Genomic DNA, 17,800 nt, shown 5'->3' with positions numbered 1-17,800 from the left:
CACTTTCTTGCACAAATGATTGTATATGGAGAGTAGAAAAACAGCTGAAGTGCCACTGCAGTAATGCAAGCAAATCCTAAAAGCTGCCCAAGTCAGCTCGGTGGTTGTGTGCTGCCCGCCCAGCGCGGTCCAAGTAGGGGAGGAGTTTCTGTCCCAACCCACCTGCCTGCTTCACCTGGGGAGGCCCTAGTCTAGATTTTGTGACAGTACAGTAAATAAATGGTGATAAAATCAACTAAGAGGATATTCCCATAGAGGGAGAATTGTTTTTTTTATCATGCCTCTCAATACAGAAAGTAATAAGACACTGCATTATAAAGAAACAAGGATAATACAAGAGCTCTGAATGAATAATCAGCAAGGGAGACTAAACCTTGCTTTCTGCATCTGACAGCATTAACCCCAATTGCCTGAAGGTTTGATTGTGTCAGCCAGTGCTGTATCATCAGGGTTGTCGGATCCCCGCGTGGTGTATCCGTGGTTAGGAGGGGTTGAAGCACTGCACAGGGGGGCCTGCCTGTGAGCAGTGGGCTGTGAGCATGGGAGTGGCGACCAGGAATTTTCTTTTTTTCATTCATTTCCTTATGCTCTTAAACCCTTCCAAACCTTACATCTTGCATATGAGCAAGTTGGTCATGGGGGAAGCTCTTGCACCTTGCATCTTGTCCCAGCATTTGCAGCATAGCAAAGTTGATATGAAATGTTAGCAGATTGGATTTGTGGTCTGTTTTGTGACACTGAGCATTAATTCTTTCCATGCTCTAAACCAGGGGTGGATCTGAATGTCAGCAAGTCCTAAGGTGCCGTGCAATGGGCAGGCAGGCTGTGCAAGATGACAGTCTGAGATTAAGGGTGAACATTCAACTCACCAAGCTCTGTAACTCCCCTTTCTGTTGCAGGCTGGAGTCGCCTACACGCGCGCTGGTGATGGAGGCTCCAAAAGGCATCGAGATCAATGCCGAGGCCGGCAGCTTGAAAGCCACATGCAGGACAGAGCTCAGGCTGGAATCCAAAGATGGAGAGGTAAGCAAAGGATATCAAACCCTGCAGCAAAAAGCAAACCAAGCCACAGATCTCCAGCAGATCTGTAGCCTTCTGAGTCGCTGTGCCGCTCCCTTTGAAACACTGGTGTGAAGGCTCTGCTGAAGTAAGCCTTCCTAGCTTGGTTTCTGCTCGCAGTGATTGAGCATGTCGTATGCAAACAAGTCTTACTCTGTGGCAAAGGCTGATTCATTATTTTTAAAGTGCTTGGATAATAGCATCTGTTGTTCAAGCAGATTTATGTGGCTGTAAAATATACAGTGCTCCTAAATTCTTTGTTTCCTTGTCACTTTAAAGCAAGATTTACTTGGCGAACATAATTAAATCTTTTATCATACATTTTTCTATAAGAAGAGCTTAATTCACCATTATTGATCTGAAAAGCTTTTGTAGCTGATGTTTTCATTTTGGAAAGAAAGGGGACATTAGGAGGCACCGGTTTTTGCATTGGGGAAACTTCCAAAGAGGGAGAATAACTAAAACAGATAAAACAGAACAAAAGTAAAATAGGTGTTGAGTTAAGCCTCTTCTGCTGTCTCAAAAATACACGAGCACACAGTTCACATCCCCTCCTCCTGCCACAATGATGGAAGACACTGAAGGATGTGGCTGAGGAGCTCCTGCTGCGGAGCCCACCAGGAGCCTCGGCAGGAGGAGCCGCATTGAACGCAAACCTCCCAGCAACAGGGCTGCAACATAAGCTAACATTCTCCTATCTTAGTGTCAGGTGTAATAAATAGAATGGGATTTTTATTACAATTCCTGTTATTTCTAAATATTTGCATTTTAAGACATTCTCAACCCAGACCACAAGCATTAACAAAAAAAAAAAAACTCTCTCAAAAAAAAAAAACCCTAACTAATATACTACAATTTAAATCCAAGGCATTTCAGTACTGTAAGCAGTTGCCTTAATGTTTTTAACACTAAGTTGCTTTTAAAATGCATATATGGACCTGTCTCTTTCAGGAGACTAGATGATTGGATACTAAAACTGGAGACTCTTACTGTAATTGCAAGAAAAGAGCAAATGCTGTCAGTTGCCCTGTAATATTCTGGTGTGCAAATTATCTTACTGTGTTCTTCTCGGTGATGTTAGAACACTCCTCTGTAGCTGCCATGTGTCTAAGAGCTGCCACATGTTCGCTTTTATGTTCTGTTTTATAAGGAGAAATTCAGGACTGTTACGGCATATATGTTATTTTTAATATACATAAAAGTTACACGTATGCGAAAAATATACATAAAAGTCAGTGCTGTGAGCCTGCAAGCCTAACTGGCAATGGGATCACAGCGCCAGAAGTCCTGGTGGAGAAGAGGAGTTGTTGGGTGGATGTGAACCATAGACACTGCCCACCTAACAGTGGGGTACCCCTGGTTGGGTTAACCCAAACACGAAGGTGCCCCAGGAAGCTACGAGCCAAAAAAAACCAACATGGTGAGTAGACTAGCAGAAACGAACTGGAGGTCTTAGGTGGCTCATGGTGAAAGCAAATCATATGCTCATCCAGACTTGTATCAGACTTTCCCACCTTAATACACTTGCCTACCCAGTTTTTGTAGTAACTGAGTTGTCCAAAGGAAGCTTCTTTAAACACAAGATCAAAAATAACAGCTCTGCACTAATTCTCTCTCTTTTTCTCTCTCCCCATCTCAAACTTCAGATAACGTTGAATTCTGCAAAAATCAAACTACCTAACTTGCCTCAAGGATCTTCCTCTTCTGCAGGGTCCAGGCAAAAAATCTACGAGCTCTGTGTGTGTCCCAATGGGAGGTTATTTCTGTCTCAGGCAGGCTCTAGCTCGACCTGCCAGATAAATACAAGTGTCTGCCTTTGAGAGACAATTTGCAGTGGGGCATCGCAGGCAGCACAAAAGCCAATTCTGGTCTCACAGATTGCAGCTGCCAGCTATTTTTACTAGAACACAGAAAGCCTATCAAAGACTTTTTTGTGTGTGTGCGCGCGCGTGTGTGTGAATATATATATAAAAATATATATATAAAATATATATATATCCTCTGTGTAAAATGATGTTTCAGTACAAGGAATCCCAGGGTGACCCTGTTACATTTGTGTAGCATTTCTCTTTCCCACACCAAAATTTACTGGTACAATCTGCTGAATTTGACTTGATGCTCCCCTGGACCCTTCTGTATTAATATAGTCTAATGATCACCCCTCATTTTTGATCATGTTCTCAGACCAATGGGATTGCTAGCTGGGCAAGACCCTGGAACCAGTGTAGACCCACCAACATACAAAGGAAAGAAAAGCATCTCTGATTATTTTTGTACCATTAAATCAGTGGCATGAAAAAAAAGAAAACCAATAACCAACAAAATAACTAAATGTGCTGTACCTAGAGTGATCCAAGACACCTGAAGTTAAATTACACTCTTTAATTTTCACCTGAAGTATGGCTCTCAGTTGGGAGAGATGGATTGCACTTGGCCAGTAGGAAAGTCTAGATCTTGCTGGAATAACTAGGTATTTTTCTGAAAGGGTTTGAGACTTGTCTGTGGATGACTTGTCTGCCCAGGATGCCTTGTGCTGTTCAGACGTGATGCATCAGCTCTAATCCTAACCTAAAGTCATCTCTCTGCTAATAAAACTGGTGTTGCATTTAGTTCTTGGTAGGAAAAAAAAAGTGGTGAAAGTTGGACTAAATAGAAAAATCCTGAACCCCCTTAGTTAACAGGTGTCCTGGATCATCCTACATACTGTCCATTAGCATTTTTAATTTTGAAAAGGTGTGAAGATTTAAGATTTGGACATTACCTATCTATACCTACAGAAACAGAGAAAATTGCCTTTTCCACCCACAGAAACAGAGAAATCAATTCAAATTAGATGTGTATTATCAATGCTATACCAGAATTTTTGTCATCTTTCTTTTCAGGATATACAGTTCAAGGTCACTTTGATTTGGTGAATACTGCAAATATCAGAGATGCTGACAATGAAACAGACTTTTAAATGATTTTTAAAGATGGTGACAAAGCCAGATTACTGGAAAGCAAGGGCTTTGGATGCTGGTTCCTCTAGAATTTAAGCCCCAAAAACTGTGTTGTTGAATCTTTTCATAGTTGCATTTTTTTCCTTATTTTAAAGTCCAGAAGTCATGGGCAGGATAAAATGCAGCATCTGATCCGGTAATGTTACTTCCACTGTTCAAGTTTTGAAAATTACTGAGAAGAGCCCAGATCATTGAATTCTGGCCCGTAATTGCATCCACATTCATGTAAAAATCCTTGAAAAACAAATGTGCTAACTACTGCAAAAGCGTCCCAAGTTGCAGTAAATCTCATGAGGACAGCAAGGTTTCTAAGCCACTGAGATGCTTTTGGAAATATTACCTCATGCGCAACTATGACAAGTCTGTGCCCATCCCTAGTGATATCTAAGCAAAGCTGGTATTCTTCAAGTGGTCTTCAAGATAAAATGTAGCTGAAAAATCTTTAGAAATAATTTAGCCCATTCCTTTTTTACAGATTTCCACATATTTTCTTGTGGTCTGGAGAGTACCAGGGTTTGATTTTATTTTTTTTTTTTATGAACAATTCTGGCTTAATCCAAAACTGGCTGGGCTCAAAGGAAAGATTTCTGTGGAGTTTAGACGAGATGTGTTGCTGCTTAACAAAGCAACACTCCCAGAAAATTTCCTCCTGAAAGAGGATTGAATGATCTACTTTTACTTCGGTATTGCTTTCCAATTAACAAATTCAAATTATTAGTTAATGAATGATCCCTGTAATTATTATGTCTTGACTCAACGTTTGAATGCAAAGGGTCACCCAGGGTAACAATTGTATTGGGACACAGGACTATACCATCTCTGTTCAAAGAGGGGAATTGTGCCTATGCCTTAAGTCAATGCACTCAGCAAGGAGAAGCACATCATATTTATCTTGTTATTAGAACTCGTTTATTTGGGGGGAGGGACAGGAGGGTGTCTTGGGAACCGGTTGTGCAACTTAAAACATATATTAATGAAATGCATTAAAACTGTAGGGGCACCTAGAGTGATACAGACTTTTTTTTTACCATGTTAAATATAGCAAAATACTGTGTATGTTACCTCTGGGACCACAGCTGAAGTCCCATTCATAGTCCTCCATTTACTGTAGATTTTTTTTCCCTGTTGCATTTAGTACCGATCACAAACCCTAGAGCAAGCACGGCCCAATTCATAAACAAATCCCGTGTGAGCAGCTGTGAAGACACATGCTGCAGGAAGAACAGCTGTGCAGAAACCGAGCCACGTTAACTTCTCTGTCCCCAAGAGTATTGATGCTGGTGAGAAAGGCAGGGCTGAACGCAGCGACTGACCCAGCAGGGACGCTGCATCCTCATCCCGTCCTCCGATCCCGAGAGACCAGTGGCTCAGTCCTCATCCCCATGCACCCTCTGCCTGCTCTCCTGAAAATTTCCATTAAATTAAATTAATTTTGAGTGGCTGGTCTTCTCAGCTGGACTCTTGGATGAGGTTATCACCTTCTCATATCGTGAAGGCCATGAAGATGCTTAAGGACATGCAGCCAATTATTTTGGTATGGGAGCTGTTAGGGAATGACCTTGCACATCTATGCTATCAATGCAAACGCGTCCCTGAGGAGAACAAAGGGTACCTTAATTATGTCTACGCAAAAGAATTCTAGTTGCTATAATATATTTTACAATCATGTTTCATGATTTCTTTGCATAAAATTATATCTTGTGTTGAAAGATGAGGAATTTTTGCTAGAAAGGTTTGACCCCATATATAGACTTGTAAATCCTTTGAGCCACACTAGAGTTTTAAGACAACAGCTTAGATGATGCTGCCGGTGTTTGTGTTGGCCACATGGTGAGTGCCCTGCTTTCAGTGAGTGACAAACAGGACTGCGTGTCTGAGATCCCGGGGGAAGGAACAGGCATTTTGTTTAAAACAAAACATGCGAACATATCCAGCTATCTCGCGCATCACAGCTTGTTGTTGGGGGCTGTTGTGGAGTGGCTGACTCACCTTTTGAATGAGGCAAATGCATGAGAGTCCCTTTTCCTCCTGCCTTGCTCAGAAATCCCTCACAGTTGCTGTACCTGTATGCGTTGGTTTTCCCAGCCTCCCTGGCTGGAATTTCATCCATATGCCTGCCATCGATAAAATGCCAAAAATGAACAAAGGTTTGTGTATTTCTTTATGAATCAGGCCTGCAGTTTAGTTCCATTGAGCTATTTGCATATGAGATGATGTTTATCTCAAACTGGAGTTCACTTTTACCTCCCAACACTAAGGCAAGGCTGGGGTGGGTGGTGGCTTTGTTTCTGCTGAGCTCGGTGGAAGAGATGCCGACAACTTCGCGGCCTGAGCTAGGACAGGAGCTGGATAGGTGACAATTCAGGGCAGTGAAGGCAGTGGAAACGCTGCCAGCCCTTGGGATGGCTGTGAGACCAAACCCTGACGCTGCAGTATGTGCAGAGCTTGCGTTCCAGCTGTGAGCACGAAAACCCCACTGAAATGCTCATCAAGGGACTGTGATATCAATGCCAGTACACCTTAGGCAACCATGAATGCTACAGCTAAAGAGAAATGCATTTATGTATCGTAACTCTCAGTTTTATAGGGCTTCATGACCTTGTTAAATTTACTTTAAATGCAACACTTTAGTAAGTAGTCAGGAGAATGATGGTCAGTGCTCACCTGGACACCAGTGCCATGCCCATGCGGTGTCACACCTCCACCCTCTGCTGTCTCAGGTGAGGTAGGATGGTTTTTCTAAAGCAAAAAGACTTTGCCGTTAGCAAAAGCAGAGATTCTAATACTGACTGTACAACTGTACCCATTCTCCAAGTGTCTCTGCGGGGTTTTGTTTTTTTTTTTGTTTGCTTTTTTTTTTTAACACTTTTTGAAGTGTATTACCCAATAGCCAGTGAAATGGATAGCTTAAGAGTACAAAGAAATGTTAACACTAAAGGAAGGCATCAAAAGGGGAAGCCAGTAACTACTAAAATATGTATAAGGCCTCTCCTAGGTATACATTTTTAGAAAACTAAGTATGTGCAAGAGTGATTTATATTTGGTTATCTCAGTCATGTGCTGTCAAACAACTGTATTTTAAGATGGGGTTTTCTTCTTCTTTAATCATAAATATCACATTGCACCAAAAAAAAAAAAAAAACCCAAGTTTAAGGCATAAGCCTAAAATTCCATCTGCAATATATGGTATAGCAAAATGATGTCTAAATGAAAAAACAACCTCCCCAGAAATTGCTCCAAGGTTAAAAGAGATTCCTGTGGAACTTGTGAAGATGTCGGGTTAGTTCACATCATACCTAGTTTGCAAATACAGATGTTTTTAAAGGAAATTAGCTTTTGTTGTCCTAAGATGTGCATGCACACACACAAACATTTTTATATATATATATATATATATATATGTATGTATACACACACACACGCTCATATACACTTGTTTACAACGAAAGCCAATTTTCTTCATATTCATTGTTACGGCTTTAAGTTTCACGTTGCAAAGGAGAGTGAGACAAAGACCAAAGACTTACAGAAATTCACCCCTTCTCTGGTTGCCCTCATGCCTGAAATGTATTAACTTTAATGGTGCTTTTTCAAACTGGGCAGGAAAAATGCAGGTTTATCGTAAAGCTGCATTTGAGAGAGTAAAGTGGCAGGAAGACTCTACCTTTGTTAATGGGGAGAAAAGGAAATAATGTAAAAAATATTTAAATGTGTGCAGAGGGCAAGGTTACCTGAAATTTGAAATGTGAAGAAATAACCCAGAACACTAAAAGACATCATCCTGGGCTGAAAGTATAAATGAACTGAGTAAATGCTACTGGCTGTGCATTACCTGCACTCGAGCATCAGCTGATCAGGAATTCCTGTAGCTGCTCGGAGAAGAAGAGTAACTTTGCCGTAATAGTTTCATTTTTAAAGTGCATACAGTAAAAACAGAACAAAAAAAAAAGTTGGAGACTGTGCTCTTTTTTTTTTTTTATGGCTGACATTTTAAATTTTGAAATGTCATCATCCAGAATTCACCCCAGCAAATGCAGGGCGCGTTCCTGAAAAGCCTTGCCAAGCACTGGATTGGTGCTTTTCGAATGTGAGAATACCAGCCTTTTTATTGCTATTGCTGTGGGGGAACGCAGTCCTGGCAACATTTCCGTTTTCCCTGTTTTAACTTTTTTTCTTAGTTCTGAAATTGCTGCGTAATACTTGGGTAGCGAGAGTCCTGCCACATGCGGGGCTGCGTGGAGGTGGCCAGCAGCCCACACCCCCCGCCCCCAATCATCGTGTCGCTTCTCCATCTTGCATGCCCCTCAAAAAAAAAAAAAAAAAAACCTGGTGTAGCAGTGGCACTAAGGTGAAATTGCAGACTTTCAGGTAAGTTCTGCACAGCCTTTGCTGTGTTTTCACAGCTGATGTAGCTGCGTTTACGGCTGTGAGTGGCACAGGGTTAAACACTGACGTGGTGCTGATGAGATTATTCAAGCAAGAGTGGAATGAATTAAACAAGGAGGGAGAGGAAAGAAATGGCGAGAGACATCACCCTAATCACAGTAATGCAGCAAACTTCTTTCTCTGTTTACGCTATTAGACTTTAAATTAATAACATCCATTTTACTAAATATGATAGCAATTATGCTTGATCTGTCATGGTGCACAGTGGAATTACTGTCACTGAAACCACTTATAGCTCGGGCTGTTCGAGATTGCCAGGCTGTTGTTTCCATCCACAATAACCACAGTGGCTTGGGGCTCGGATGGAAATTATAGCGAATAGCTTGTATTTAGAAAGCTTTTAAGTCTACTGTGTTTGAGAAGCCCATGGTTATGCACATACAGCCTTGAGGCTTTATCATTTCAGCCTCTCTTGTCTTGCTACTTGAATTGTATTGTGCCCTTGTGAAAAGCGACACACTGTCTTTATACAAGAAAAGACAGATATTTAAAGCTGCAGGATTTCTATCCCAAGCGAAGAAGAAAATATAATCAGAGCGCACCACTGAGATTTCCCGTCTAAGTCACTTTAAACTAGTGGTGCAAGTCCCTTAAAAATTAATTTGCTACAAGTGTAATTCCTGCGGGAAAGTTAGCACTGATGTCACGCCCAGGAAATGTCTCACCTTATCACAGCTCGAAGCCACGCGATGGCTGAGGTCTTCTGCCACCAGTCAGTACCGATGGGCTGCATGTTCAGTGGAAGCCAGGTTTCCTTTGAGGCCACTCATCTCCATGAATTGAGTTTTTGTTAGTTTTTACCCATTATTAAAAAATAGGAAGGCTATTCACTGCAAAGTGATACATAATTGTGTGTTTGTCTCACCTTTAGTTGGTTAATTTTTTTCTGCCGGCAAGAGGAAGTATCAGAAGGAGAAATTTGTGAGAAAAAGTGTTGCATTTACATAGTGCCCTGCTACCAAATGCTTTAGATAAAAACATGCAGCCTTAGTTAAACAGTTTTTTTTCTCCTATGATTAAAAAGGACTCTTTGGAGCCTTTCATCAGGGCCTGCCCAAATAGAAAGTATCACCATTTCTAACGTTTTTGCCATTATAGGAATAGGCCCATTGCAAAGCATAGGTCATGTGCATCTTTGCATGTAACAGGAATTTAAAATTGCATTGTACTCTCACATTTTTTCCCCATTCCGAGGGCTTAACCACCGATACGAGATAAAGTGTTCCGAAGCCTGCTACTGCTAAATGCATTATCACTTTCTAAAGCAATGTAGTTTCTTTGGTCTTTTAAAAATTTCCTCATAACGGAGTCCTTGAAACATCTTTAGGCAGGCTCACGTTGGAGAGCAAAAGAATAAGCATTTGTGGGCGGTTCTATTTTTATCGAAGGCTGGATTGTAGATGAAAAAAATGTTGCTGTTTGTTAGAGTTTCTCCCACAGTTACTTAGCTGCAAACACCACCACCCCCCAACACTACAGCTAGATTTCTCTAGGGTAGCCTGTAGAGCAGGGAATTAGCTCCTTTGCTAAGCCAGAGCCTGATAATTTTGTCTTCATCTGGGTTGTCCTCTGGGTTTGTGCACTCGGTATCAGTGCTATTATTGATGTAGCAGATAATGAAACACTTCGGCAGTATTAATGATTTTACAGATGATATTTATCTGCTGCCTGAGCGGTATAAATAATGGTGGCGGTTGCTGTTCTAACAAGCCTTGGACCACCTCGAAGTCATCAGCAGTAACTCCAGAAGATGCAGCTGAGCAGCTCTTAAAGCCACTGTTGCTTTGTCCTGGTAATACCTGTACAGCATCCATGGGATTGGTACACGGGTATGCTGCCTGCGAGGTGGGGGAGTCTGGAGGGTGGCTTTGCCCTGTCTCATTTCTCTCCGTCCCATTGCCAGGTCCTCTGCAGTAGAAAGAGCAGCAAGGCATGATGCGTGCCTTGGGAGACTGGGCTGGAGCGGTGCAGCAGGGCCATTCACAGCACAGGGATTTGACTCTGTAGCTGGTGCAAATCAGGACTTGGCTCTATTTAACTCACTGGTAGCCTGCACCACTAGAGGGTTTGGCCTGAAAGGTTTGGCACCTTTTTTGAAATCAAAAGAAATAGTTTGGCCGCCCTGTCTAAACCACAGCCTGGGGGCAATGTGGGACATGGGATGACTCATGCCTCTGGAGTTCCCCTGTCATGTAGGTGCGGAGCTCAAGCTGCTGCCTGAAAAAAAGAGCCATGTTCATCCAGTCTGGCTCCTTGTCACCACCACAAACCACGCTGGAGTTCAGCTGGTGATTTGGTGGGTAATGCACAAAGCAGGAGGTCTCGCCAGGCAGGCGCTGCTGGGGGAATCCACTTTCTTGCCCCTTTTGTGGGTTATCAGAGTGAGCAGAGAAGTTAAGATGAACAAATCCCATCCTTGCTCAGCAGAGTAAGAGCGTGCCAAAAACCTTGTGAAGAGCAGATCTGAGCAGTTATCTTATCCTCTGTTTATCGACGAAGGGCTCAGTTGGCAGTATTCACACCTGGATTCCTCCCTAGGTCAGAGCTTTTCCTGAGCTGCGGCCCAGATCTCGTCTGGATCTGCGCTATGGGGTAGTTTGGGGGCAGGGAAGGGACTGAACCTGATGGATCTGACTCAGATCCCTTTGGGTTTGGGGTTTTTTTTGCCCACCTCTTATTTGAATTAGTTTCCTTGTGCACAAATGCCAATAGAGTTGTTGATATTAATGCCACAAATGCTCCACGTAGGTAGACTCAACAGCAAAACAACATTCAGTGCGAATCAAAGCAAAACCCCGTTCATCTAGAGCAGCAGCATAAAAGGCATGACCCGTATGCTATAGCGGTTTTCATCCATGATGGTAAAATACCTTGTCTGACCTCTACTCTGATAACCACCAATGACCTTGATCGTGTCAACAGGACAAAATGAATTCAAAGTCTTATCACAGTTCTCATTAAGAAATTCAGATTTCTTTGGCTTTTTTCTTTTTAATTTATGTATGTGTGTGGTTGTGTGGGAAAATATAAAGCTTTTTTGTATCAAATAACATCAATCCTTGCACACTCTATGCAAAATTTTGTAAGCATTGCAATAATGCTATGAATTACACAAGGAACTATTTTAACTTTATTACACTTTCTGTATAAAAAAAAAAAGATTTGTATTTAAATGATTTCAACTGCAATCTTGTAAAATATATTAATAAAATAATGATTGTTAAGAAGGAAAGAGATGTTGAGGTTTTTTTTTCTTTGTTTGTTTAAGCATGGCAAACATGAGTTAGAGCTCAAACTTCCATGTCTGTAGGATGCGGATAGCATTTGTCTGTAGGAGATGGATGTGTATTTGTATGTGCATAGGATGTGCCAGACTGGACCACACTGGTGATCCATGTCACAGCATCAAGTCCCTGGATCTATTCATGCAAAAAATGCTGCAGAGGATGAAATGAGCATCTCTGTGGATGGCTGTTGAAAGAAAACTTGCTGTTAGCAAAACAAAAAAAAGCTCCCCTTTGGGGAAAGTTGAGTTACCGTCTTGCTTACAGTTTTGTTGAACTTCTCACCCTTGTCCTAGCATTAGTGTCGCTCAGCCAAGAAGAGTTGCAAGCATTGAGGTTCTGCCTGGGCATTATAAACATCTCTGAGAGAATCACCTGCTGGCAGATGGGATCTGGTGCTGCTTGTGCTCCAAACCAGCGGAGCACAAGTTTTCCCCAAGGGAAAACCCCTTGGGATTTTCCAAGGGTGACCAGAGCCAGGTGCACACATCCAGGAACAAACCCCAAACCTGCATGTGGTACAGGGAGCACAAGCTCAAGTCTGTCTGGAAAAAAAAAAAAAAATTAAAAATTAAAAAAAATTTTATAAAACCCACAAAACCGCAACCTGGACCAACTCACAGAAAGCCTCTCAAAAAAACCCTGGCTGCCTTAATGATCCATCAGTTTTATTTTAATTGGCTAACTAATCAGATGCTCATGGGTGACTCCGCACATGCCAGACAATCACTTGTGAGGGCATTTTGCAAGAGCTGGGTTTCAAATATGAATTTGTTCACCCTGGATTTTGTCAGTAAATGAGAGCATTGATTGAAGCTCATTGTCTGAACAAATAGCAAGAATTCAACCCGGCTGAAAAGATGTGCGTGCCTTCCAAGTGTGCAGAGAGTACGAGCACAGTCCTCACGGCTGAGACACTGCCAAAATCCAGGCTTGTTTACCAGTTTGTAGGGGCTACTGTTTATCAGGCTTCAAATAAGTTCACTCAGTACTGTTCGGTGGGCACGCACAGTCTTTTTCTTGCTCGCTGAGTTTGGGACTGTTTGCAATTTTTTTTTTTTTTAAAGACATCTTTCAGCTGGATGTCAGTTGCAATTTTTGGCCTGAATTTGGAATTTCTAGCAAACTGACAATGAAATAATTCATGAATTATCTCCATTTAAGCAGCACATTGCAGGAGCTTCACAGCGCCCGCAGGAGATGCAGCACCCAGCACTGCTACGGCGGGCAGCGGCCAGATCCTTCCCCAGTACCAGCAAATTCCTCACCAGCTGCCTGTAAATGCGGTGTGGTTATGAAACTCAGCCGTAGCAGCAGCGTATTTGCAATGCCCCCATGCTGGACATGCAAAGTGCAGTACTCAGGAGCAGCAATATGTTAAGCATTTTTTTAAAGCCTGGGAAGCTGTAATTAAAAACAGGATTTGTCTTTCAAAATGGACTCCTGGGAAAATTGTCAAAATCTAATTTCTTCCCAGGTATCTTGCCTTTCACTTTTAAAGAGTACTTCCCAACTTGTGCTTTCTTTCTGTTCTACTCCTATAGGTAATTCATTATTTTTTTTTTTCTAAATAGCAAACAGAAAAGATGAACCAAACAAACAAAAAAAAAGAATTACAAAAGCAGAAAAGAATCATTGAGATGAAACGAGTCTAATTCACGCTCTGTAAAATGATAACAACTTCAACATTTTAAAATTTTATGTGCAGCCAGGTTTTTGTATTTTTCATCTAAGTCTCGTACAGACAAGCTGCAGCTGCTGAAGTTCAGTTGTTAAATCAGGATGATTATTATTTTTATTTTTATGAACAGTGTTCAGAAATCAGTGATGAGAAGTATCTGCTTTTAACAGTTGTTCTCCAGTGCTGTGACCTTGATTCTTCCCTCCTTAAACTGAACAGAAAAATCCTCCTGAATTTAGTGATGGAGGTTCAGACCTAAATAGCTCCAGCACCAAATGTATCCCAGAGGAAAATTATATGGCCTCATTTAATAGAGAAAAAGCAAGAAGTCTGGCCAGCAGCTAGAAGTTGGATCTTTTCTGCAGTCATTTCAGAATAAAAAGCAGAGTGTAGATAGTCTTTAAATATTTGATTCACGCTATTGGGCTATTGTAATACACATTACTGATATGCTCTGCACTTTTTAAAACTGGGGGTTGTGAATAGCCCTTCACATAACAGCTCTGCTCTGCTTCAGGCCATCACAAACTAAGCTGGTGTAGCATCAGCTACAGTGGTATTTTCCCTTTCACATCCACAGGGATTTTTTTTTTACCCTATTCCTAGGCTTTCAGTCTCGTAAGCAGCATGGCAACACAGGCAGAAAACAATCCCACTGCCTCCTAGCTGAGGAATGCCTGTGCCCTTCTGCTTTTCCCCATTCAGTGGGTGCATGTAGGGAGGGGAAAAGCACAAAACACCTCATTTGGCTTGGTTTTCTGCTCCCCCCCCACACTGCAGCATGCAGCCGCAGGGGCAGAGTTGGCGGTGGCTCGGTCTGCTGCTGAGGCTGGACCCTCCTGGTCCCACCTCTCCTTCCTCCACAGCCCTATTCCTCTGCCTGACTCACAGTAGGAAACAGAGCTATTTTAAATGACAGCATAATTCATAAGTACACAAGAAACAATAAGGCCTCAGTGCTGCTCAGCGTTTCAGCACCTTTTCAAACAAACCAACAAAAAAACCCCCACATCTGCATTATCTGGCTTAAATTGTACCTACAACTTGAGTTTAGCAGCTGAGAGCTCCAAGTCAGCCGAAGGATGCTGAACGTGACTGAGATGGCATTTTACTAGTTTGGTATGAGTGAGTCTTACAACTACTTTGCCAGACTGAGGAGAGCTAACAAAAAAAAAAAAAAAAAAACCAAAAACAAAACCAAAAAACAGATGACAAACAGTACATGAGTACATGCACATGCCAAAAAGTGCTGCTGTATCTCTGCATGGCTGCCATTGAGCCTGAGCCTCCCTCCTTCATCCAGCCAACATCCTGCGTCTCCTGCCCTGGGCCATGGGGTTCTGGTGGAAGCTGCTGCAGTTGGGATTCACTGCACCATGCCCCTATGGCTGCAAACTGCTGCATCCCCGATGCCGTCAGCACTGGAGCAGGGTGATGGAGAAATGCCCCGCTCCTCCCAGCACGGCAGGATGCAGTCATGCAAGCATGTGGGATGCTCCGTAGCAAGACAGTCCCTTCCCACTATGGCAAGAAGTCTTTCAGGAGGAACAAGGTAAGGTGGGTTTTTTTGGCTTTTGGGTTTTTTTTTTCCACCCTAGTGTATCCCACATGACATATTTTTATCGGTTGCAATGGTCTTAATAGAACATGCTGAGCGTTAGAGCTGACATTGGTCCCAGAGAGGGCCACGTTTATCTTAGTGCCCCAAAACAAATACAACCTGCTTTGCAAACAAGGGTGATGAAAAACTTATCATTGCTTTCCAGTATCAGCAGGCTTAGGAATAATAACTGACTGAGTGGGAAGTGTGAGAGAGCACGTGTGTGTGTGTGCGCATGCACGCGCGCGCATTGGGATGGGGGAAGAGACATTTCTGAATAATGTGTTATTTTTGTGTCAGTTGTAGCAACTCCCAAAAGCATTTGGGTATTTCAATAAACCCCACTCTCAAAAGGGAGGGGTTTTTTGCAACATAATCATCTTGAATCATAATAACCAAACTTCAAAATAACTATAATCTGCTATAAAGACATTAAGACATCTATAGAGGAACCATTGGGCTGTGAATGTTATGGGAGCTCTGCACACACAGACGATTAACAAAGGAAAAAGAAAGGAGAAAAGCACTGTCATTTCCAAGAAAACCCACAACCCACCACCTACACAATGAACTTTTAAGCAGAGAATGCAACATCCAATGAATTATTTATGAATTAATTTGCAATGAACAGTTTAGCAGTCAAAGGAAACACAAACTGGCAGCACAGCCCTGCCTGGGGTGACAGCAGGGGACACGAGTGTGCTGTTCCCGTGGCAAGAAGACATTAGCTGTACCCACGATGAGGTGCACGCTGAGAAAGTTTAAGACAAAAATCCAACTCCCAGCAAACACCAGCCTGGTATACTAACATGCCAACATACCCTGTGACTGCGCTGGCACATGTCATCGCTCAGCCCATGCCAGGTGACAGACGCTGGCGCTTTTTGCTCGACAGACATCTGTGCCGGTACCCGCTCCAGCAAGGAGTCACCACTGCTTCACACCTTCCCCACCGCTCTGTTTTCCTGCGAAGCTACAACACAAGTACAGAGAGCTGCTGCTTAAAGGCTAATGACAGGAACAACGAAATCAGGAGATTATAAAGGCCACATCTTGCTTTTAAATTAATTCTTTATGGCCAGGCTGTAAAAGGGGCTGGAATGGGCTTTGCCGTGCGAGCTCCACACCAGCAGTGGCCTTTAGCATGACATTAAATTAATGCTTTTGTGGGGTTGTGTGGGTTTTTTTGGTTTTTTTTTTTTTTCTTCTTTTTCCTCCTCCTCAGCTGGGATGCCTGGTTTGACTGCGTGGCTGCAGCTGAGCCACAGCCCCGATGCCGGCCGCGCGGCGTGCTCGCGGGCTAACCGGCTGCTGCACGCCTTATTTCTCTAACGCAAACACAGATCGTGGGCATAAACAAACCTGGCTGGATTCCCAGCAGAGCTGAGAATTGCGTTCAATAGCTCCTGGGGTGATGTGGGAGCTAGCAGGGGAGCACAGACAGGAGAAACCAAAAGCAGGTTTGGCCCAGACTGGGCTGTTGTGGCATCGCCAGGCACCAGTAGTGCTCGGTCACATTTACTTGTGCAAATAGAGCAGCAAGACACTTCTCAACATAGCTCCTGGCTTCTGTAGTTTGATCCTGGCAAATACAGTGAATAGTTATAAATGCTTTTGGATTTTTTTTTTCATTCATTTCTGGAGCAACACCAGGGTTTTCCCAGTTCCAGTGGGGTGGCTGAGATCGCTGCTCCCCTTAAAGCACGGTACCACTGAGCACGGTTTAGCTCCCCTCCCACAATGGGTTTTATAATGGTCACTTTGTAAAGTTATATGCATCTGAGCCACCCTTGACCCGGGCTGTGCCCCTGTACCCAAGCCCAGCATGGTAGCGCACGATCCTGTCAGCCACATAGGGAATGGGGTTTTTTTGGCAGTACAATGACAAAAACCCCAAGTCCAGCCAGCCAGCGAGCACGGTGAGGCAGATGGAAGCTGGTGAAGCCCGTGTGTCCTAGGGGTGAGAAAGGTAGGCAGACACATGCACTAGCTTCTAGCAGTAACTGATGGATCTTACTTGTCATTTTTTCCCCCTCTCACACATGAAGACCTTTGTAGCACCTAACAAGTGTCTGTCTGGGGTTTGGAGATGTAATTTGTTACTAACACAAGAACCCCCTCCATTAGCCATGACTTTGCTGTGACTCTGCAAAATGTGTACTAGTTTTACTTTAAATTGCATGGCATTTATTTCACCAAAAAAAAAAAATTAAAAAAAATTTTCTGATACATAAGCCTTTAGGATAATTGCAGGAGAAGGGAAAAAAAAAAATCAAACTTATGTGTCATTAACTTTCTTAGTTTTCTCTTTCTGATTTAATTTTTGGCTCTCTGTGCATGACCACTGATAGGGAGCCCAGTAGAGACAAGACACTCTAACACTCCCCACACTGCCATTTTAAGATCTACCCACGGCTTTGCTCTTTCCTTCTTCAAGAAGATGGGAGACAGCAAAAATGACAGCAGAGATACTGAAAGCTCCGCAATCCTAGAGCAAGTTCAAGCAGTTCCCACTGAAATCAGTAGGCGCTTTGTCTACGTATAGACTGTCACTCCCATTTTTAAGAGATATACAACAGTCAGCTTAAAATGAAAGGGCCAAAGTTTGGCATGATGTGAATGACAGTTTGGATCCAGATTTAGCCAAACCGTATGCTGATTTGGCTCAGGAGAGTTGATGTGGGCTACTCACTTCCTGAGAAATACAAGATTAGAATAGCCACCAGGGCCA

At 42.8% G+C, this 17,800-nt stretch overlaps 1 protein-coding gene across 8 annotated transcripts in view; it reads left to right on the top strand.

The window, feature by feature from the left end:
* SGCD (sarcoglycan delta) overlaps positions 1 to 11,736 on the top strand; it is a 335,023-nt gene extending 323,287 nt beyond the window's left edge. For all 8 annotated transcript variants that reach the window (XM_086758689.1, XM_086758690.1, XM_086758691.1 and 5 more), the window contains 2 exons: positions 900 to 1,023; positions 2,706 to 11,736. In XM_086758689.1, the coding sequence (XP_086614815.1) occupies positions 900 to 1,023; positions 2,706 to 2,879 (298 nt within the window). In that variant the 3' untranslated portion in view covers positions 2,880 to 11,736. The remainder of the gene's footprint in view (positions 1 to 899; positions 1,024 to 2,705) is intronic.
* The last annotated feature ends 6,064 nt before the right edge of the window (positions 11,737 to 17,800 follow it).

Source organism: Chlamydotis macqueenii, chromosome 14, assembly GCF_036417535.1.
Source record: "Chlamydotis macqueenii isolate bChlMac1 chromosome 14, bChlMac1.mat, whole genome shotgun sequence".
Taxonomy (NCBI): domain Eukaryota; kingdom Metazoa; phylum Chordata; class Aves; order Otidiformes; family Otididae; genus Chlamydotis; species Chlamydotis macqueenii.
The sequence above is the reverse complement of the archived record's forward strand: the minus strand, read 5'-3'. Positions and strand labels throughout refer to the sequence as shown.